We start from the raw sequence: 23525 nt of genomic DNA on the forward strand, positions 1-23525 counted from the left end.
GTTTTTAACCACAGTCTACATCATTTCTTTTGGGGTTTTTGTTTGTTTCATCTCTGTGGTACTGGGGCTTGAACCCTGGACTTTGTGCATGGTAGGCAGGTACTCTGCCCCTGAGCTACATCCCAGACCCACATTATTTCTTTTGATGGGGCAAAATATAACTTTATTTTTTCCTTTTCTTAACATTGAAAAGTCAGAGCATCTCTTTCTCTTAATACCACTAGTATTGAATCCCAAAACTAAAGTTTTATTGGATTAATTTGTAATATTTTCAGATGGAATATCAAAAGAAATCCTAAAGAAAATGCAAAGAAGAAATGATGACAAATCCATATCAGATGCACGAGCTCGTTTCCTTGAGAGAAAGCAGCAGAGGACACAGGACCACAGTGACACACTGAAGGAAACAGGCTAAGCAGTGAACCCTCCAATTCAGGAAGTAGGAAAAGCAGCCAGGAAATGTGCTTCTACTTTACCAGTTATTTCAGACAGCACTATGAAGAGGAAGTGGTCAGCATCAGATAATAGCTCACTGATACCAACAAATGAAACTTTGAAAGAAAAGATTGAATTGCATGGTCACAGGCATTGATACATGAAACCAATGAAAGACATACATGTAATATTTTCCTCACTTCAGTTTTGCTGGCCTTAACTGGTATCAAACGCTGTCATTGAGATATTTTCAAAGAACATTGAGTTGTATTTAATCAGCGTGTATTCCATTTGCATTGAAGCATTAAAAATTATTTTCCTTAAATCTCTTTAAGGCCTTCTTGTTGCTATTAGAATAGTGTTATATCAGGTATGTGACCATTTCCTTCAGAAGGCTGAACATAAGAGGTTTTTACTCAGCAATACTTAGATGTCTAACTGTTTAATTGCTACAGAGCTTTATAGATATTTAGAGAAAAGAATCAATTAGTAAATAAAATTGCCTATGTCAGGATTCTTTCTTGAATTAATATTAATCCTTAAATTGATTTTTCTGGGATTATACAAATTCCTTTTTATATAAAAATATATTGTTTAAAACAGTAGCTATAGCCATTAACCAAAGGACAGATGATATATATATATATATATATATATATATATATATATATATATATATATATATATAAAAGTTCTTTTTTAGCTGTACCTACATACTTGTATCAGCACCACGTATGTAGGTGTGGTAGTGCTTTCAACCAACCCCTTCACCTAGCCTACTCTCTTGCTTCCAGCTGCTTGGGTAGGACCATTTAAACATCTATTATGTTGATCTTGAGATGGGATTTCAAAGCAACCAACACTATTTCACCAGTGTTTCTAATTGGAACTTTGAGGCTAAGTTAGTATTACACTCAGGCCACACTCAGCACTTGCCTACTCTTGTTTACTGCCTTGTATTCTAGTTATTTGTGTATTTGTCTGTCTGCCTCACTAGATTATACGCTCCTTGTGGGCAGGGACTATGTCTTTTTCACCTTTGTATCTTTCATGACACTTAGCATAGTGCTTTACACATAGTAGTCAATGTTTGTTAAATAAAGCTTTTAGTGTCATTAAAACTTAAAAGATGATAAATGTGTGTTTTTAGATATTTTTGTGTAAAAACCAAGAGTGTGAATTTCTTTTAGGTATAACTAACTACTCTGGTCTAGTTTTTTCCTTTGGCATCTAAACAGTTTTATTTCCAGCACTAAAAACTAGAAGTTTTGGGTTATTATTGTTTTGCGGTATTGGGAACTGAACCTGGGGCCTTGTGAATGCTAGGCCTTCAAGGACTATATCCCTAGTCCTTGAAGCCTTTCTTGAAAAAAAAATCATATGAGGACCCAAATCCCTATGCCTTTCCTTGAAGGTGAGTGGTGATTGTTTCTCTGAACATTTTCAGCGTTGTTAATATGTTCACTTTTACCTTTAGTTATCTAGACACTGTCTTGTTTAGTCCTGTCAGTTTGTCTTCTTAGGTGTGTGTCGTTGGTGTGTTTCTTTAAATGTGGTACAAGTATGTGTGTATTCTTAAAAAGAGAGCTCTTTTAACTCAGTATTTATTTAGCACACATTCTAAATCTATAGTCTATATTCAAATTTCATCAATTGTCCCAATAATATTCTCTAGTTGGAGATCCATTCAAGGATCATGTATTGTATTCAGTCTGTTTTAATCTGGAAAAGATTCTTAGTCTTCCTTTTTCCTTTACAGCATTAACTTTTTTTTCTGCCCCCATAATATAGGTTAGTTATTTTATAGAAGGTCTCCAATTTGAGAATCTCTAATGTTTCCTTATGGTTAGGTGTATTTGACTGGAATACTGCATAAATGATAGTGTCTTTTCTGGGTATAACAACTGAAGGTATGTGGTATTGCCCATTATCAGTGAAAAATTAGTTTTTGGGGGGAGGTTACTGGGGATCAAACCCAGGGGTGCTCTATCATTAAGCTACACCCCCAGCCCTTTTATTTTTTATTTTGAGAGAGGGTCTTCCTGAGTTGCTGAGACTAGCTCCAAACTTGTTATCCTTTTGCCTTAGCCTTGAAGTTGCTGGGCTATACATGTGATTTTAATTTTGATTATTTGGTTAGGTTTTTTTTTTTTTTTTCTTCAACCTAGTTACTCTTATAATTCGTAAGTAATTTGATAGGGAGGTACTTTCAGATTATGTAAAATATCCTCACAAAATATGAGGATTTATCATCAGTTGATGATTTTTTGCTTGAATCAGTTTTTTTTTTTTTTTTTTTTTTTTTTTTCCCCAGTGCTGGGGATTGAACCTTGCAAGGCAAGCACTCTACCAACTGAGCTATATCCCCAGCCCTTGAATCAGTTTTATTTTAATGGTTGCCAGTTGGTGTTTATTTAAAAAAAATTCTTTTCTATATTTATTTGTTGGTAGTATATTGTAAGGAAGGACATTCCTTAAAGGATGAATTTCCAATAAACAGATGGATGCTAGGAACAGCATGGATCAAGACTAAATTGGAAAGATTGGGAGGTATTTGAGAGGGTTGGCAAACAGTCCAGTTTATTTGTACATAGTGTTATACATAGAAGGGGGTAGTATGCTAAAAATGTTGTTAGAGGTCATACTATGGAAAGCTTTGATTGCTAACCTTTTTGAACTGTTCTGTAGGATATATGGATTTGTTAAAGAGAAATGACATCATTACAGTTTTTTTGTTTTTGTTTTTATTATTATTATGTTTTTATATTGGGGATTAAACCCAGGGGTGCTTTACCAGTGAGCCACTACTTTCCATCCCTTTTTATTTTTTTAGTATTTTTAAATTTAGAGACAGGGTCTCACTGAGTTGCTTAGTGCCTCGCTTTTGCTGAGGCTGGCTTTGAACTTTTAATCCTCCTGTTTCAGCCTCCTGAGCCACTGGGATTACAGGCATGTGCCACTGGTGCCACACACCTTTTTAGTTTTTATTTTGAGACAGGGTCTCACTATGTTGCTGAGGCTTGCCTTAAACATGGAATCCTCTTGTTTTGGCCTCCCAAGCTGCTGGGTGGCATGCACCACTGCATCCAGTGTTTTGAATTAATTGTGGCAATTCCCATTTTCATTGAGAATGCTCTAAGGGAGTAGTATCAAAGGAATGCTTGATCTTATTAAGGCAAAAAGAGAGAGCCTTGAGAAAGGTGGTTTTAGAGGAGTTTGTTCCTAAAAGAATGTGAATTCACTTTCAAATGACTAAGATCTTATTAAGGCAAAAAGGTAGAGAGAGCCTTGAGAAAGATGGTTTTAGAAGAGTTTGTTCCTAAAAGAATGTGAATGCACTTTCACGTGACTAAGACAAAATAAAAAAAAAGAAAAATGTTATAATAGAAAAGCAGACCAAGGACATGTTAGTCATTTCATTAAAAAGGAAATACAAATGGTCAGTAAACAAAAAATAATGAACCCTATTAATAATTAAGAAGATACAGGTGAACATAACAGTGAGATGCCATTGATTACTATCAGATTGTCAATAATTAATATTCCTGAAAAGTATTGGTATAGAAGAATAAATTGTTCTTATTTTAGAGAATATTAGTAACATCTAGCAGAGTTAAAGATGTGTACAACCTGTGACCCAGTAAGAATACCCTAGATTTATGTCATAGCAACTTTATGAGATTATGTGTTCTTTTCCTCATAAAATTTGATTCTTGGAGGTTTAGCATTAATTGTTTTTCTTTGTTTTGGGGTGAGGTGGGGATACTGGGATTGAACCTAGAGGCGCTTTACTGCTTAAGTACATTCCTAGCCCTTTTTGTTTTTAAGACTTTGTCTCAAAAGTGGCTTAGTGCCTTGCTGAGTGGTCGAGGCTGGCCTCAAACTTGTAATCCTCCTGCCTCAGCCTCCCAAGCTGCTGGGATTATAGGCATGCCCTGGGTAGCATCAATTGTTGATATTAAATGTAGCATCTATAAAAATATTAAATATAGAATTCGTTAAAATGCTTAACATACCATTGTTTTTAGTAGTAAAATATTGAAATGGTATACTCATGGATAGAAATACACACATACATATGGCTAAAATATATAGCTATCAATAGGGAATGGTTGAATAAATTGTGATAATGTTCTTATGGTTGAATTCTGTATAGCAAGGAAAATAATTTTTGAGGCTCCTGATGCCTACTCCTAAACTTTTTTGCAGAATAGAAGAACCAGTTCACATTCCTATCTGCAGTGTTAAAAGTGCACTGTACCCTTGAGGTTCTTCATATTCTAATCAGACTGAAAAATAGAGCCTTGTTATCTTACTTATTTAGATATTTAACACTTTTCATATGTTCAGACTGTCTATGGGAAATAATAAAATTATCTGATTAATATTTAATAAAGCCAGATAGTAAATACTAGTTTTTCCAGCTATACAATCTGTTGTAATGTCTCAGTTATTGTAATAAGAGCAACCACTCTCAATGCATTTATGCACCCAATGCATAAATGAATGAATATCACTTGTTCTAATAAAACTTTTATTAGAGAAAATGAAATTCAGATTTCATAAAATTTTTATGTGTCAGAAAAGACTTTTTTTTTCTGGTACCAGGGATTGAACCTAGGGCACTTTACCACAGAATCCCATCCTCAGCTCATTTTTAATTTTTTATTTTGAGACATGGTCTTGCTAAGTTGTTGAGACTCAAACTTTCAATCTTCCTGCGTCAGTCTTCCAATAGCTGGGATTATAGACTTGTGTCATTGTACCTGGAAATAACTTAGGTTTTTGGTTTGTTTTGCTTAATCTACTTTTATTAGTCATGACAGGATGAGGTAAGGCATTTAAAAAGTAATTTCTAGTGTGTATTAGGTTTGGTACATATTCAGATTGGGCTATGTTCATTAGGTGTACTGTACAAAAACTGTTCATTATGATGAACATGAGGCCTTTAAAATTTAGAATATTTTCCCAATATCAATTTGTTTTCTCAAAGCCTTTACGAAACAACTTAATGTCAAGTATTTAATTTTGCATTGTACTACTGAAAAATATTTGTCCAAGGTGCAAATTAGATTGTAATTCCTTCAAGTTTTATTAATGATTTAGCCAAAAACGTTTTTACCAGATGTCATTCTTTAGACATTCCAAAGAAAAATTTATTACCATTAATAAGGTGTGCACATTGCTATTGACACTGCATTCCCAGAGTGTGAGAAAACTTTTAAGATTGCTGAGGAAACTTGTTTGTGGATCATGCTTTGCTTTTAATTGGAGACAATAATGACTCTAGGTTAATAAAAAAAGCACATATTTAGAAATGGGAGGGGTCAACAATCATTTCCACGCTCTTACCCTCATTGCCTTTTTGCTCTATTCATCTTTACAGCTTCCCATGACTTGTTTTTGGATGGGAAAGGGATATTGTGACTTGGCATCTGACTCCTATTGATCAGCAGGGTTAAAATGCTTCTGGGTTTTTTTGTCCACATTGCTCTGTGATGACTATATTTGTTTGTTTTGGTAGTGGGGACTGAATCTAGGAGCACTTTACCACTGAGCTACATCCCCAGTCCTTCCTATGTTTTGAGACAGGATCTCGCTATATTTAAACCAACTTTCTTGAGATGACTTTTTAAGGTAATGTCTTAAGCAGTTTCATTCCTCTGCTGGGATGTGATTTATTTAACTTTTAGAAAATATGGGCGGGGCCTGTATAACATGACTAGTTTCCAGCTTGGATTCCCATAAGGTTAATCTTGGCTTTTTACTTGGAACATGCTCCGTACTGATAAAGACTCATTCTAGTTAGGCATGGTGGTGCAAGCCCAAAATCCCAATTTGGGAGGCTTAGACAGGAGGATTACAAGTTTGAGGCCAACCTCCGCAATGTAGTGAGACCAGAACTCAAAAAATAAAAAGGGCCCCTGGGTTCAATCCCTGGTACCAAAAAATAATAATAATAAAATCTCAGTTCTATTTCATATTAAAACAGAAAGGTCATTAAGGTTTTTTTCCCTTGCTTTTTAAATGCTTCTTTCATTTTTTTCATCCTTTGTTGGGAGGTTACCTGTAACCTACTTTGTACAGAGCCAAAGTAACAGTGGACACTATGTTGACCAAGACCCAAGCAATACTCATTTTCTTACTGGCATGTGATAGGCTTGCTGCTCTTTATCTTGCTTGAAAAGATAAAGACCTAGTCTAATCCTGATGGGATTCATATCAGTAGCCCTAGGGAGAGCTGAGATGATTCAGAGCTGCTGTTTAAATGGCAAAAACAGTTATCTTACTTGGGTAATGCTCAAGTATTATCTCTCATGGCTTCACTATAATCTCAATTGTAAATATTTGGTACAAAACATGTTTTGAAGTTCTGCTTTCAATATTTGAGTTTGAATATCTGAGAGATGGTTTTGTGACTTTTTGCAATGTAGCTAGCTCAAGCTGTTTCCTTTTTTAGGTACTAGGGATTGAACCCAGGTACATTCTAACACTGAGCTGTATCCCCAGCCCTTTTTGTTTTTGAGACAGTGTCTCACTAAAATGCTCAGGCCGGGAACTTGTGATCCTCCTCAAGTCTTTGGAGTAGCTGAGATTACAGGCATACAAGCTGGCTTCAAGCTGTTTTTAAAAGGTCAATTTAAGGTGGGGGAGCCTTGGTGCCAGGGCTTATTTAATATAAATAGCTATTGAGGAATCCTACAGTAGGAATTTTTTGAGGTGTAAGGTGTCATACACACCCACACAGAAACACATACACACATCATAGTTCATAGTTCCTGCAATGAAATATAAAAGTAGTGGCATATAGGCTTCTTGTATAGATGTTGAGAAATTGGTGCTCCTGGAAATGACAGACCAAGCAATGCAGTTTTTGCTAATGAAACTTATTGCAACTGACTGCAAGGATCTACTGTTGATGGACATGTGATTAAAATAGCTTAAAATTGAAAGAACCTGACTAATTTATCTTATTAATTTATCTTATCTTTATTAATTTATTTATCTTATTAATATGGCAACCTTACTAAGACACTTTCTAAAACCAAAGGCCAAGGTGATGATTCATACATTGCACCAGTCAGTTTGTTATAGTTAGAAAAAGATCTGGGTAGCAGGATTTGTTTTTGGTTTATTAAGTTGTCTATTCTGTCTTTTAACTTAAGGTGTGCCTTAAGTTAACAATGATAACAATGCCATTCACACATAGCTTAGAAACCCCTCATTTTTGGGGATTTTTAAACCAGGGATTTGACAACCTTTCTCCTGCCTCTACACTGTTAGCAAGGACAACATGTTCCCATAAAAAGCATCATTTATTACCCCAGCCCAAGCTACAGATCTTTATTAATGTGGGGTTTTTAGTTGTTTTTAAAATCATCTGTACCTTGTTTTTTTCCTCTTGAAAAAATGTTGCATTGATTTTTAAGAGTATTGTGTTTTAAAATGATTCGGAATATCACAATCTATTTTTCTTCCTGAATGAGTTCAGAAAACAATGCATTCATTAGATTTCTACGTGTGATGACACAGCAGTCATTTTAACAGAATTTAAGTGCACTTGTTCGTCAGATATTTCACACCAAATGTCAATTACTTTTGGGATTCTAAATGGACTTCCAGTCTGTATGAAAATGCAAGACACTTACTAATAAATTTTGGACCCATTCTTGACGCAGCTCTTGTATCCCAGATTCTGATATTGAAAATTTAATTTACAGTACTGCATTACTCCAATAAAATAATAATTCCCTTAGGATTTTAATAAAGAATTTGTGCACTTCCAAGAAGGATTTAAAGCAGCTACTATTAGACTGGTATTAGAAAGGTCCTTTCAAATGTTGCAGAACACAGGACATCTTCAAGTGTTTGGCTTAACAAAGCAACATGAAATTTTGCAAGCATAACTTTACAACAATATGGTGGCAAGGCTCTTCTTTGTAGAACAGTCTCTGACTGCCCTCTTACCTGCCAGATTGTTCTCTGATCCTCAGTATGAGAGACAGTGTTTGGGGAAAAATACTAAAAGCAACACAAATGACTAAGCAAACTTCTCTTAAGAAAAACTGCTTAACACACAAAATTACCGTATATCCAATAGGGTTTTATGCTCTAATTGAGAAGGGCACTGAAAAAATTATTGTGGACTTGAGTTTCTTCTCAAGGGCTTTCAGGGGAAGGAAAAAAAATCTTCAAGATGAAAGGCACGCAATTAAATTTTTGTCCTTTATTGGTACTATTAATAAATGTTATTACAGTTTATATTTTATCAAGAAAGCACTGGGAAGATTATTAATCGATAAGTAATGCCGTAGATACCTTAATGCTGTTGGAAGATACGATGCTCCGGCTTTGACGTGTTTACATCCCACACTGCTGACCTACAGGCAGTGTTGAGGTGGTTCCACCGAAATACACAGCTAATAATCCCTTTCCTTCAGGAAGACATGTCAGTCACCTTTAACGTAATCATAAAACTCTGTAAGATTCAACCTGGTATCGCTAAAGTCTGCTACAATTTTGGTGTAATCCTTCCGCGTTATTTTATGATACTTAAAATTCTTAAACGCCAAGCTGGTCACTAATAAACTAGACTGATACAAGCCCACCAAAATGTCCGCTGAAACGCTAAGGCCAGCTTGAGATACATCACCGATGGCCTTCACTGTCCTTTAAGCTAATTAAGGAACACCCGAAGAGAACGCTGGTTCTAGTTAGAATCCGCGCGTCAGGTTCTCCAACCGTCAGAAGGGCGTGTGTAAGGGCAGAGAGGATTTTAAACCCCATTTCATTCCCCCTCCCTGGGATGTAAGAAACCTCCCACTGCATGAAACTAGGCGGGGGAGGAGTGCTGCACCAGCTGCCAGGGGAGCGCTCTGCGGCGAGGCCGTTTCCCTGAGTCACCGAGAGGGCGGGAGGCAGGGCCCATCTGCCCACGCCACGTCCTCTTCATCAGGGACTCGGTTGAAATATGCAGGGGCCGCAGGCCAAGGAAGCAGCACACGCCATGCCTCAAGGAGGCCGAACAGCCACCTCATTCCCAGAACACACGGCATTTCCCTAGCACTCTCTCCATTCTGGCAGCAACCAACCCGTCACTGCCAGCATCACGTGCACCTGGAAGTGCGTGGGTGGGACCTAAAGCGCCTACGGAAATGACGTCGGTCGCCCCGAGTCGCATGATGTGGCAAAATGCAAAAAAAGTGGGGGGAGGGAAAAATAGCAGACTGGGGAAAGTGATGATTCTAAAAAAGTAGTCCCTCCGGTTCCTCTGGCTCCCTCTTGTCGCATCAGGAAGGGAGGCTTTCGGCGCACTGCGCCCCAAATTCCTGCGCCTGACAGCGATGCGGCGCTCCGTGGAGGGGTACATAAGTCGGAGGGGGTGAGGTGGTTGGGCGGAGTTCAGTCGCGGGATCCTTCCGCAGGGCTCAGCCGTTTCCGGAGTCTGCGCTGCGCCCGGTTCCGCCATTGCGGCTCTCCCGTCCCCTGGAGCCTCCGCCCCCGACCCAAGCTCTCTCGTCTGCCTGCCAGTTTCCTGCGTCCCCGGAGAGTATCCTGCTGAGCCCAACCTCCCCTTTCCCCCTCTCCTCCTCTCCCTCGGAGAGCCCGGGCAGCTACTGCCCCGCAGCCCCAGTGACAGGAGGAGACCATACCCCCCGACAGCGCCATGGCCCAGATTCTGCCAATTCGTTTTCAGGAGCATCTTCAGGTGCGGTTGGGACCAGGCTGGTGAGGGGTGTGGTGAGGTTGGTGGGAAGAAAGGAGGAAGCCGAAGTGTGGGCCCGAACAGGATCGGATTGGGGGGGAGGGCCGGTTTTGGCGTAGATGGAAGAAGGGGCACTATCTTTGAAAGCGTAAAGGGTTAATGATGTGGGGGCTTGGTTGAAAATGACGAATCGGGGTGCAAAGGGGGCCGAGGGCAGGCCTGGGTCCAGGGGCCTCTGTCTTGTTCCTGGATGGCAAGAACTGCGCATACTAACTTCCCCCTCTTTATTTTATTCGGTTCATTCATTTGAGTAGGGGGGTAAAAGCGGGGAACTATCCCGCGTTTCTCCCGGAGCAAGAATTCTCATCAAACCCTAGACCAGTGCAGGGCTGTCACCTTCCATTGCTCTTCTCTTTCCTTTACCCATCGTGTCTGCGCCCTGGAGTTGTGTGGCGGGTGGGTTGGGGAGGAGCAGCCTTTTTTCTTCCTCCTTCCACAGCTTACAATTGAGAAAGGCACCTTCCTGGGGGAGGGGGGAGATGGCTTTGACTTGTCTTTTGCCTTTCCTGAGACAGTAGCAGCAGAAGGTCACGGAAGGAATAGAAAGAGGATAAAATGGGGGAACGCATTTCTCCAGGCGGTGTCAGTCTCATGAGTGCGTGGGGTCAAGGTCCCTAGGGGAACTCGCCTTTTTTTTTTTTCCCCCCCCTTGATTTCTTTGGGGGTGGTGTAACTCTTAATCTGTCTTTGATTCTAGAAGGTAGGAAGAGTTATTCGGAGAGTTATCTTGCGGCCTTCTGGAGTCTAGTAGGTAGTTGTGGGATTGTAGCCTTGAGTACTTCTCTCAGGGCTGCCTTAAATTGACTAGAGCCCTGGGGATAGAGCACACCTGCTCACAGTCGTGCAGGGTTAGTTGCTCTGTAACTGGCTTCTTTTTAGTAGGTTCTAGAGTTGTTCCCTAAGGCGTTTTATCCTGGAGACAGCATGCCAGTGACCGACCTAGACAGGTGACCATTCGAGGGCTTCACTGAATTAAGCCTTTGCCGAACATCTGATTTTTCTGGTTCGATCCTGATTTGTACTTTGGCTAGAGTAATTTATTCATATTAATTTGCTCCCACCCCCACCCCAAATTCCCCCTTAAGCCTGCCTGATGTTCGGCTCAGTCATCGGAAGGACTAATTTCGTGATAGAGGGTGGTTTGATATAACATGAATATTAGTAACTTACTAGGTGCTCTTACCATTGAAGCCATTTTTATTTACTTTTCCCCATTGGTATAACATCCATAAAGGATTTTTGATAATTAAAAGGTTTAATATTCAGGCTGGGAGTAAAATAAACTCTTGGTTCTTTACAGGTATTGCCACATTTGCTTGCACTAGCAAGAAGTTATTTTCCTTTAAAACTTGAAATGTAAAAAATAATAAATCTTCACCTACATAATGAATTAAATGTTACTTTTTTCAGTTATCTCTAGTTTTCAAATAACTCATCTGACTTTGGCAAGGAAAACAAAGCTGGTGTGTGATAGCATGTGCCTTTAGTTCTAGCTTTTGGAGGAGGCTGAATCTGAAGGATCACTTGAACTCAGGAGTTCCAGATCAGCTTGGGCAACAGCAAGACCCTCATCTCAAAAAGCAAAACAAAAAATGTCGTTTTACAAAAGTTTAAAAACTGTTAAGAGATTGAGTGAAGAAGTTATTTTTTGTGCTAAATTCAGGTTTAATTGTGATTACCTCTGTTAAAATGGGGTGGTAAATGAATGTGGAGGATTGGGGATTATGAAGGTAACACTTCGTGGATATGAAGGAAAAACACAGGTTTGTCCTCAAACTGAATAACATCTGAATTATCTTTCTACAGACAAATATATGTTCACCATATACAAAAGAAACAGGTACAGCTACTTTTTCCTTCACTACTGGGGCTTGAACCCAGGGATACTCTGCCACTGAGCTACATCCCAGCCCCTTTTTATTAAGTTTGAGACAGTCTGGCTAAATTGCCCAGGCTGGCCTCTAGCTTGCCTTAGCCTCCCAGGTAGCCACTACACTTGGCTTAGCTTTTCATTTCTATTAAAGAGGAGAAAAGAATGGTTAAATAGTCTCAAAGATTGGACTCCAGCCTTGTCACTAATTAAAACAGATTTAATACAGGTCTGATTTTTAATTGAGGTTTCTGCAGGTCCTTGAGATAAGCTATTTGCTATCAAATAATTTGAAGATTTTTGAGTATAAAGCAGCTTTGAACATAAACTTGAATTCTGACATCCATTTTTTGGAATGCTATGTCATCACTAAACTTAAGCTTAGCTAGCTAGTATGACTGTATGTTCTTGTAAATAGTGATTAATTGCACAAAAATCCCCAAATCACCAATCTCTTTCAGAATAATGCATCTTCTGAGTTCACATTTTTTATTTCCTCTTTTTAGAAATTAATAAGGATTATGTTAATTGGCATTTTAGGTCTTTGACCTCTGAGTCAGTTTGCTAAGTAGCAGAAAATGTTCTGAAACACTTAGGATAAAAACTGGAAATAAGAAATGAAAAACTTGAGTGTAAATTTAGCTGTGGAACTTAAAAAAGCAAACTGTAAATTAATTTATTTTTATGCCCCCTACCTGCATTGTCCAGCTGAAGAATCAGTCACCAAGGCCTGAAACTACATTTTATGAATGTTAAGTTATGAAGGAATTTTTTTTTTTTTCCATCTATGGATCTTAGGCTGATGGCAGTCAACAAATAATTGCCAGTTTGGGCAAGACATTGCTGGAGTTGCAGATTCTGAACAAATCCTTGGCTACATATAAAATATTGCCTGCAATTTTCAATTCTTGGCATAGTAAGTGTCTTAATGCCAATTGGCACATTCTGTTGTGTTCCTGGGCTCTTTAGAGTTTTCCATTACAAATCTCACTCTCTTCCTTTTAATGCATACATGCAGGCATGAAATGTGTTGTTGGGTTGAATGTAATGAGCTAAGGTTAATTTGGTTTGCAAAGGGAAAGCAATGTTAAGCATAACTGGGGTGTGTTACATGCTTAGCTGGAGTGTCTGGAAGAGGCAGACCATCTGGAATTATGCTGCAGTCTACCCTGTGAATAGCTTCCAAACTTAAGATACATTTTTCAGAATTTTCTTAATGGTCAGTTCACTCAGCTTAAAGGGGTATGGCTGACTTTAGTGAAAGTACTTTCACTCTGATGAGGATATAATTCAGGACATGGAACTGTGTGTGTTATAGCACCACAGTCTTTTTCCATTTTAGTATGTAGTGAAATTTGATTTTAGGAAGCTTGATACTTTGTTCTTGGAATATTCTGACCACAGTTGAAATTTATATGTTGGTTTTCAAAGGTTCCATTTACATTTAGTCCTCAGCTTTTTTTTTTTTTTTTTTTTCCAATATTTTTTAGTTGTAGGTGAACATAATTCCTTTATTTTTATTTGCTGCTGAGGATTGAACCCAGGGCCTCACATGTGCTAGGCAGGCACACTACCACTGAGCCACAACCCCAGCCCAATTGTAAAATTATTATTAAATGCTTGTGTTCAACAGTATACAATACCTATTTGGAATTATATGTAACAGATGTATTTCTGTGTGTTAGAGATGAGGTTCTTTGCAACTTCTGATTGTTATTGTCCAGTAGAACTTTCTTCGGTGATGGAATTGTCTGTTAGTTACACAGGGGTAATGAGCGCTTGAAATGTGCTTAATGTTACTGAGAAACTCAATTTTTGCTTTTATTTCTTTTTAGTTCATTTTAAATTTTAAAAGTCGAGTGTGTATTGACAGCCAACATTGAATTGCACAATTGATGTGGGCCATACGGATGTGCTTTGTAGAAATGAAAGTTTATCTGGCCACCCATGTTTATATATGTAGAACATTTTGATAGCAAAAATTAAAACACTCATCGTCCAAGGGTTAGTCAAATACTGTCTCTTTTGGGAAAGACTGATAATAAATGATAATACTGTTAAGTGTACGGGATAGCAGTAGACTTCTTGAGAGCCTGTTAGGTGTCTGGGTACTTTCAGATCTTCAATCAATCCCCCCAAACACCTTTTTTTCTTTTTTTAAATTACAGTAAAGTTAAACTTTAAAACAAAACAAAAAAACAACAACAACAATAAAAAAAAAAAAAAAAAAAAACCTCAGTATTTAACCTCTGAGTCACAACCCCAGCCCTTTTTAAATATTTTATTTAGAGACAGGGCTTCACTGAGTTGTTAAGTGCCTCCCTAAGTTGCTGAGGCTGACTTTGAACTCCAGATCCTCCTGCCTCAGCCTCCAAGCCTCTAGGATTACAGATTTGCACCACCACTTCAGACCCAGACACCTTTCTTAACAATTGAAGTAAGTAAGAATCCAAGTAGTGCCCAGGGACCATGATGTCTGAATGGGGTTTGTCTTTAAGAGACAGTATCCTAGTGTGCTGTTCTTCTTTAGGACTTTGGCCTAGAGACAAAATTCTTTCTACTTGCTTAAAATGTAGTTAATGATGTGATACAGTGGACAGAACAGGTGTTTGGTGGTTATTAAGACCAGTGCTGTCTAATAGAAAATAATGTGAACCTCATTTGTCGTTTTAAATATTCTAGTGGTCATGTTAAAAGTAAAGTGCAGGTGAAATTAATTTTAATATTTTATTTAACTAATACCAAAATCATTTTAGTGTGTAATCAGTATAAACTTTACTAATGGGCTGTTTTACATTTCTTTTTTTCTTTCTTTTTTGTTTTTTCTTTTGGTACCAGGGATTGATCCCAGGGGTGCCTAATCATTGAGCCACATCCCAGTCCTTTTGATTTTGTTTTTGAGACAGGGTTTTGCCAAGTCTTAGGGCCTTGCTAAATTGCTGAGGCTGGCTTGGAACTTGGAATTCTTACACACACACACACCCACCCACCCACCACGGTGGGATTGCAGGCTTGTGCTACTGCACCAGACCTGTTTTACATTTCTTTCTCCCTAAATTCCAAAATCTGATTTTATACTTAGAGAGCATGTCAATTCAGATCCTGTTTTTATTTGAAATACTTCATCTGTTTAGAGTTCATAAAATTTACAATTGAAAAAGCAGATTTGTGTACCTAGTTTATTCCAAATATATTTGTTTTCCAGTTTAATCAATTATCTGTTAATTATTTGATTTTAATTAATTTAAAATCAGTCATAGCTGCATTTCAGGTGCTCAGTATCTTGTGACTACATATGAAAACACAGGTTAGGGCTTTGTTTCTTTTTATCTGTAAATTAGGCGTACTACCTCATAAAGTTAACGTGAGGATATGAGATCATATATGTGAAAGTACTTTAGGAACATTAATTTTTAGCTGTATAACTTTGGCCCAACACATTTCATTCAAGTATCTCAATCAGTGACAATACTTTGTGTGTGGACCTGGATTTATTTGGGGTTAGTGCATTAACTCTAAATTTGAGAATTTACTGCATTTCAGGAACTGTATTAGACTGTAGGGTTAAAGTGGTAAATGGTAAACTTCATGGTTGCATTGATGTCTGATTGTGAATCTTTATGTATTTGAACATTCGATATACAGGATTTAAAACAAATATGAATATGTTTAAATAAATTGATGGCACTCTGAAATTATACCCCCAAAACAAAATTTTAGTCTTATGTTACATTCTATGAGTTCTCGTTGTGTGCCTTTGGTACTTTGTTTTGTTTTGGTACTGAGAATTGAGCCCAGAGGCACTTTACCATTGAACTACATCACCAGCCCTATTTTATTTTATTTTAAGACAGGTCTTGCTAAGTTACTGAGGCTGGCCTTGAAATTATGGTCCTCCTGCCTCTGCTTTCTGAGTTGCTGGAATTACAGGCATGTGCCCTTTGGTACATTTTTAATTAGTATAATTATATAAATGTTCTTTTAAGGTGGTAATGTTTTAAGTGAATATTCTCACTTAGATGGGAAATAAATTCATAGCTTATGTTTTAGCCCTTTATGCCCTTTATGTTCAAATGATGCTGTTTTTCCAAATTCATATATATGCTGTGCTAAAACTACATAAATCAACTTGTCTTGTGAGCTAGGGCAAAGTTCATAGGTCTAGATGTCATCCACTATCCCCCAATCCATAGTAGCTTTGGGATATTAGGAAACTTGGATCTGTCAAATGTGGATTTTAGAAATCTCTTATGTTGTCATTTTATGTTTATTATCCCATTTAATTAGCAAGAGAACCCCTCTTTGGGTAGGTATGGTTTGCCTTATTTTATAATGGGGAACCTAAAGTTCATAACAGGTACCTTAAAAGGTAGTGGGTGTTAGATTTTAATTTTTCTTTTAATTTGGCATAGATGCCTCTTGGTGAGTGATCTGTGTAATTTGAAGTGCAAAATATACCACGATTATTTATATCTGTGCCATAATGTTCTTTGATATGCACATACTGGAAGTCTGTTTTTAGGGCAGTACTTTTTATATTTTAAGAAAAATAGGGGACAATGACTTTGTAGGCCTTGAATGATTATGTAGACAGTATCTTTAAAAGATTTTATCCAAGTTCCCAGGGCAAAATTGTGCAGAATAATTAAGATCAGGTTAACTTGTAACCAGTATTATCTATATTACTCTCATAAGGCTGAACTTCGGAAACTTTTCTACAGACTTTAATGACAAGAATGTGTTTCTTTTGAAGTCACTTTTGAAAGCAGGAAATTTGTTTTCTCTTTCAGGATACATTCATCTTTCTGTGTTTATACTAATGTAAAACATGAACTCCTGAAGAGAACAGTTGTGCTTGAGGAGGGCTGTGGAGGGACAGTGGGAGTAGACCATGCTTACCCAATTTGAGTACTCTGGTGGTAGAAGGGGGAAATGGTTGCAAAGTTGTATGGTTATACTTGGAGGCAGAACTGCCAGTGATATTGGTACTTCCTGTTCAGAATCAGTAAGCAAATAAAGGCTTGTCTTTAAAGTCTGAGTAAAGAAGATTTTAAAGATTGTTTCTGAAAGAATAGGAACCAAGTTCATTAAAACCACATTTCATCACATTAAAAAAAATTGACTCTGAGGTATGCAATTCTGCAAAATGTGTCAGATGTTTAATCTGGGCTTTATTTGATTATGTCAAGTTTTTAGCTTGTTTCAACTTCTTCATTTATTAAAATAGTACTTCCTGGTAGTTGTGAAGTTGGTATAGGTTTGTTTATAGCATAATGCTTAGTCCATACAGAAACTTAAATGTTTGTTCATCCCTTCTGCCCTGGGGGAATCTTCTTTTATCTACTCCATGAACATATATACCATGCTAAAGGCAAAAGACAAAACTAAAGTCTATTCTGTTATTGAAACTATGTTCTCGGAATTGCACCAGTCTTTTCTCTTTCGTATTTTCTACATCCAGACCATTCCTGGAGTAGAGAAAGGAAGAAATATTGTTGTTCTGAACACTGGGGGTCCCAAATAATTGCAGTTTTGATGACCCTTTGTCTCTTGAAACTGGGAATCATAACAGATGAAAAGATGGAGTTGGTTAAGAGTTGCTTTTATTTCTGATCAGCTGTCCATCTGAGGAAACCACCGAAGTAGAGTGAAGCCAAAGACAGTTCATATGTGCTTAGCTTAGCAAACACCCGACTTTGAATATGTCTTTCTGCAGGCTGTATTATTCTAGATTTGGCCATATTGAACTATGGAAACCTTTTTATTTTTTCACATCACGTGTGTAATGTGCTGATATAGTAACAAGGTTTAGAGGGAGGCACATCTCACACAAAAGCATGAAAATCCAATCATGCTTATGAACCAGACAGATGTAGTAATTTCTTCCTCTGTGTATGGCCTCACGATTTGCAACTGTTCAATGTCACAAACATCTTAAATATTTCTCAAAAAGCAATCTATTAGGGTACATTTCTGGAGATCATAGTTTAAATCCAAAGATTAGTTGAAAAAAACTCTAATTGCAAATGGGAATTTGCTGCTTGTAATAAAATTCCCATGATTACACCATAATAGTTTTTTTTTTTTTTTTTTTTTTTTTTTTTTTAAAGCTCTTTGGACTGGAGATGACTTTCTAGTACTAACAAAGACACTAATATCAAAATTGCATATGAAGAGAGTCTTTATCCATTTTCTCTTGTTGTAACTAAATATTTGGGACTTGGTAATAAAGACAAGAAGTTATTTGGCATATGGTGGAGGCTGGGAACTTACAAGAGCATGTGGGCATTCTGTATCTGGTGAGGATCTTCTAGTTGCATTATATCATGGTGGAGGGCATCACGAGGCAAGATAGAACAAGTGAGCTAATTTTGGTCTCTTATAAAGCCACTAATGCCATTGTTGGGACCCTACCCTCATGACCTCATTTAATTATTGTTACCTCTCAAAGACTACCTCTAAATACTATTAGCATACCACTTTGGGGCTTAAGTTTCCAATGCATGAACTTTTGGGGGATTCATTCAGCTCTCACAGTAAGGAGTTTAAATAAAATGTTTTTTGAAAGGAGAAGTGTAGAAAAACATTTCCAAGTTATTAATTTTGTAGTTTTGTTTATATAAACTAAGTCAACTGATAACTTGAATTATAAATTAGCTTATTATTAGATAGACTTAGTTTTTACCCTGGGAATTTATAGTTTAAAGGAGCCAAAAGCCTTTTTTGTTGATGTTGTGTTTTGGTTTTTTCTTTTTTTAATGCTGGGCATCGCCCGTGCTAAGTAATAACTCTACCTCTGACTTACACGGCTGACTTCAAAAGTCTTTTCGAGATAAAATTCATAAAACAAACAAAATTAACCTTATTTATTTACTGAGTTGAACCCAAGGGTACTTTATCAGTGAGTCACATCCCCAGCCCTTTGTCATTTTTTATTTTGGGATAAGGTCTTGCTAAATTGCCCAGGCCTCAAACTTGAGATCCTCCAGCCCACCAAATTGCTGGGATTACAGACATGTGCCACCAAACGCAGCAAAATTCACTCCCACTTTAAAGTGAATAATAGTTATTTAGTACATTTACAGTGTGCCACTATCACCTGTATCTAGTTCCAGAGCATTTTCATCATCTGAAAACTCGCTACCCTTAGGCAGTTTTTCATCCTCCTGTATCCTGGCAACTGATGTACTATTCTGGATATTTTATGTAAATGGAATTATACAACATTTGACCTTTTGTTTCTAACTTATTTCACTAAGCATAATTGAGGTGTACAGCACATCTTGGTACTTGGTTCCTTTAGCTTAATAATACTCCATTGAATGGATATATCACATTTTATTTCTCCTTTCCTTTCATCAGTTGATGGATATTTGAGTTGTTTCTACCTTTTAGCTATTGCGAATAGTGCTGCTGTGAATATTTTTGTTTGTTTTTGCTTTTGGTGCTGTTGAGATTGAATGCTGGGTCTGGTTTATGCTAGGCAAGTGCTTTATCACTGAGCTACATCCCAAGCCCTTTTGTGTAAGTTTTTGGTTGAATTCCTGTTATTAGTTGTTTTGGATCTGTGTAAGGGAGTGGAATTGCTGGGTCAAACAGTAATTCTTTTAATTTTCTTTTCTTTTTTTTTTTTTTTTCTTAATGTTCTTTTTAGGGGACCTCCAAACTATTTTGTGCAGTGCCTGTACCATTTACATGCCCTTGAGCAATATACAAAGGGTTCATTTTCCCTTTATACTTGTCAAAAGCTTTTGTGTGTGTGTGTGTGTGGTACTGGGGATCAAACCTAGGGGTGCTTTACAGATACCACCCCAGTTCTTTTTATTTCTCAGTGAGACCCTATCTCTAAATAAAATACAAAATAGGGCTAAGGATGTTGCTCAGTGGTCATCCCCAGTGGGGGCCACCCCCAGTAAGAAAAAGATGGTGTCTTGTTAAGTTACTCAGGGTATCACTGAGGCTGGCCTTGAACTTGTGATCCACTTATGAGTTTCCAAAGTTTCTGGGATTACAGGCATGCACCACCACACCCTATTTGTCAGTCTTTTTTTTTTTTTTTTTTATGGTGCTGGGGATTGAACCCAGAGCCTTGTGAGCACAAGGCATGCCCTCCACCAACTGTGCTATATCCCCAGTCCTCAAAAGCTTTTTTAAGTGTAGAGAGAATAGTCTTATTGGGTATGGAGGGTATTTTCAGGTCTACCTATTTTCTCTGACATTGTATCCCTGAGCTCTCTTAAATTGTCTATCCTGTTTGAGGTTGCGTTTTCATTTCTTCTGAGACATCTGGGTGAGGCATACATTCTGTTACTTCATGGCACCATAATAATTGCAGTGTACCTGTTTGTTATACACTGAGTGAAAAGGAACATCGCATTTACAGTAGAATTCTCTGTGCTTTAGCTTTGGGCCTGGCACTCAGTAACTGCCCAGTATCTGTGTAAATTTGAGATTATTGGGGGAAAAACTACTACAGGACTAGAAAGAGACCTGAAAAATACTTAAGATAAGTTTTTTTGCTTGGAACTGGAAGAAAGCTTTAGAAAACTGTTAGTATTATCAGAGGCATACAGAAAAATTATTATGATAGAAATAAGGATCTTTAGAGATAATGGATTGCAATAACAAAATTTAAAAAATGATCTTGATGGCGATTAAAAGCAGAATTGTTTCTGCAATGAGCAACATGGAAAGATTATTGGAAGACTTCTTTTTTTTAGACTTTGAATTCAGTGGTAAATCCCAGAATTAAATAAGGGGGGATGCGATAGAATGTTACAAATTTAGGAATTAGAGAAAGCAAAATAATTGGAATGGAAGCAGTTTTCAGACAGTGGAAGAAAACTGTACTGATAAGAAGAAAGCAAAATTAAAAGAGACAGACGTGAGTAAATTTTAGTACCATGAATTAAAACTACAAACATCCAGGGCATACCCTCTCCCTGATCAAAAAAATCAAGGTGGTCTTCTTTCTATAACACTAAATTTTAGAGTGAAGGAAGTGTCTACATGATTTTGAGATGGAATATTTTTTCCCACTTTTTTTGAGGACATGAGCTATAGTTTGAACATTCCAAGATCCTTTGAGCCTAAAGTCTATTTTTTCCCTTATAGATTTATTTTTTATAAATAGTATTGACAAAGTTCAATTTTAAATTGCCAAAAAATAGGTGCTTAATAGGTATTAAGACAAATCATCATCTGATAATTTTAATGTTGATTCGGATTCCCTGAATTTTTAGTGTTAAATAATTTTGAGGTAGCCAGTAACTCTTCATGCTCAGTGTTAGTTACTTCATTTATTTGAATTTGAAATTTGTGGCATTTAAGTTCACAAGAACATACTTTAATAAGTCAATTGTAAAATAAGATGGTTCTGGTCTTGTAACCAGTAGCAGCTGGAAGGATGATCATACTTTAAATGAGTCAACTTGAAAAATGAATGATACCATATACTATCTGATTTCCTAGCCAGTCTGTCAGTATAGGGTAGTATAGGGTAGAAAAATGTGTGGTTGTGTGCAGCAGTGATAGAGATGAACTTAAAAGCACCTTTGTCTAGAATGAAGTTTCTTTAGGACCTTTAAAGCCATAACTATAAGGAAACTGGACAGACATTTTAGTTACTCCTGCCAGGAAACCAAGCCCTTGGTGTTTGCCCAGGTCCATTCAAACCATCCTTTGAAGGTCTTCATGTTGAGTTAGCACCAAGTATTATAATCTTAAACCATTGAAGTAAGCCTTTTTTTTCTGTGTTGTTGTTTTTTTTTTTTTTTTTTTTTTGAAATGGAGGCTTGGTATGTTCTACCACCTGTATATAATTGATTGCAACTCTGGTAGCATTTGGTGGTTCTATGCCAGCTGAATGGCATTTATGCAGGAATGGGCATGATCTTGGAAAGTCATGCCCATCTCAAAAGATTTGGGACATAAAAACTTCCCTATATTTTCCTGGATCATATTCAAAATTGATCTAACATTTCGTCTTAATTTGGAATTTAAAAAAAAGAGTGTCAAATTTAAAGTTTTAAAATTTTTCAGTCTCTACTAGTTTATAAGTAGGAAAAGTTCTTTAGGTCTTTGAGTCTCCTGGTAGTTTGTCAAAGCTAACAGTCGTGTCTCTGGCTGTGATTTCTTTCTGAAGGGATTGTTTGCAGTTTGAAGAGAGTAACATTCAGAAATTCTCCTTAGAGACAAAGATTCATTCCTTCAGAGGCTAACAAGGTTAAGAAACAAATCTGTATGTTTAAGTGTGAGGTCAGCAAAGATTAAAGCCGTGTTTATTTGTTAGGTGAAATCTGTGGAGCCCACAAAAAACAATGGCTGGTATCCTGTTGATGGAAGAACTGAAGGAATGCTGCATTCTCAGCATTTTTCTTCATTTCCTGTAGAATACAGCAACTGCAGTTTTTATTTGACATTCTGCTAGTTTCCAGGAAGGGCTTAATGAAGTAACACCAACTATTTTTTTTTTTCTTTCAAGTTCTAGAGCTTGAACCCAGGAGGCACTCTTCCTACTTAGCTAATATCCCCAACCCTTTTTTATTTTTTATCTTGAGACAAGGTCTCACTAAATTGCCCATGCTCGCTTCAAACTTCTGATCTCCTTGACAGCCTCCTGAGTCGCTGACATTACAGGCATGCACCACTGTACCAGGTTTCTCAGATCCCATGCCCTCCAACATTATGATTGATACCATTAAAGGTAGCAGATGTTTGGGAGTATTTATTTATTTATTTGGTGCGGGACATTGAACATGGGACATTTTACTACCAAGTTATATCCTCCATCCTTTTTGGTTTTCATTTTGAGACAGTTTTGCTAAGTGGCAAAGGTTGGTCTTGAACTTGCAATCCTGCCTCAGCCTCCCAAATTGCTGGTATTACTGGGATTACAGGTGTGTGCCACCATTCCTGACTCTGGAGTTTTTAAAAGAAATCCTGCTGAATGAAATACTTTGGATAGGAACTTAAAAACAAATCTCGAAGCACATACTTTAAAATTCCTGTATTGGGAGATTAGTGGTACCATCAGTAGACCTCTAAAATTGTTGACCTTTTCAATATATTGGTAACACCAGAGTCCTTTTGCTATAGAAGTCACAGAAAAGATAACTGAAACAGTACTACACCTAGAACACTTGCAAAGTAGCTTCATCTGAAATTCAGTAGCTCATACAGACTTCCTTAGATTTTTATTATTTGGATGAAACCAGAAGGAAGACTCTGGAAAGTATAAAGCCAAACACTAAATGTGGGAATATAAGTTCTTAGTAATGCTGTCACAAACACGAATTTCAATTTTCAGTCAGTAGAGCTGATAAATGAGCTCTTTTCCAAGTGTATTAGTCATTCATTAGGAGGAAAACTCTTATGGTAAACTTGCACAGAGATGCCAATTTCTGATTGAATTTATTTTTGTCTGATCAGATGTAAGAACTGCTAGAGGAAATT

At 37.3% G+C, this 23525-nt stretch overlaps 2 protein-coding genes across 3 annotated transcripts in view; both read left to right on the top strand.

The window, feature by feature from the left end:
* Positions 1-526, top strand: part of DHX40 (DEAH-box helicase 40) — a 39125-nt gene extending 38599 nt beyond the window's left edge. Inside the window, exon 18 of the mRNA XM_079131374.1 lies at positions 276-526. Coding sequence (XP_078987500.1) covers positions 276-415 — 140 coding nt within the window. The 3' untranslated portion in view covers positions 416-526. The remainder of the gene's footprint in view (positions 1-275) is intronic.
* A 9182-nt stretch (positions 527-9708) lies between these two features.
* Positions 9709-23525, top strand: part of CLTC (clathrin heavy chain) — a 64640-nt gene continuing 50823 nt past the window's right edge. Inside the window, exon 1 of one of the 2 annotated variants that reach the window (XM_079131342.1) lies at positions 9709-10144. In XM_079131342.1, coding sequence (XP_078987468.1) covers positions 10103-10144 — 42 coding nt within the window. In that variant the 5' untranslated portion in view covers positions 9709-10102. The remainder of the gene's footprint in view (positions 10145-23525) is intronic. The other variant, XM_079131343.1, reaches the window with a different exon arrangement.

This window comes from Sciurus vulgaris, assembly GCF_902686455.1.
Source record: "Sciurus vulgaris genome assembly, chromosome: 3".
NCBI classification, from domain to species: domain Eukaryota; kingdom Metazoa; phylum Chordata; class Mammalia; order Rodentia; family Sciuridae; genus Sciurus; species Sciurus vulgaris.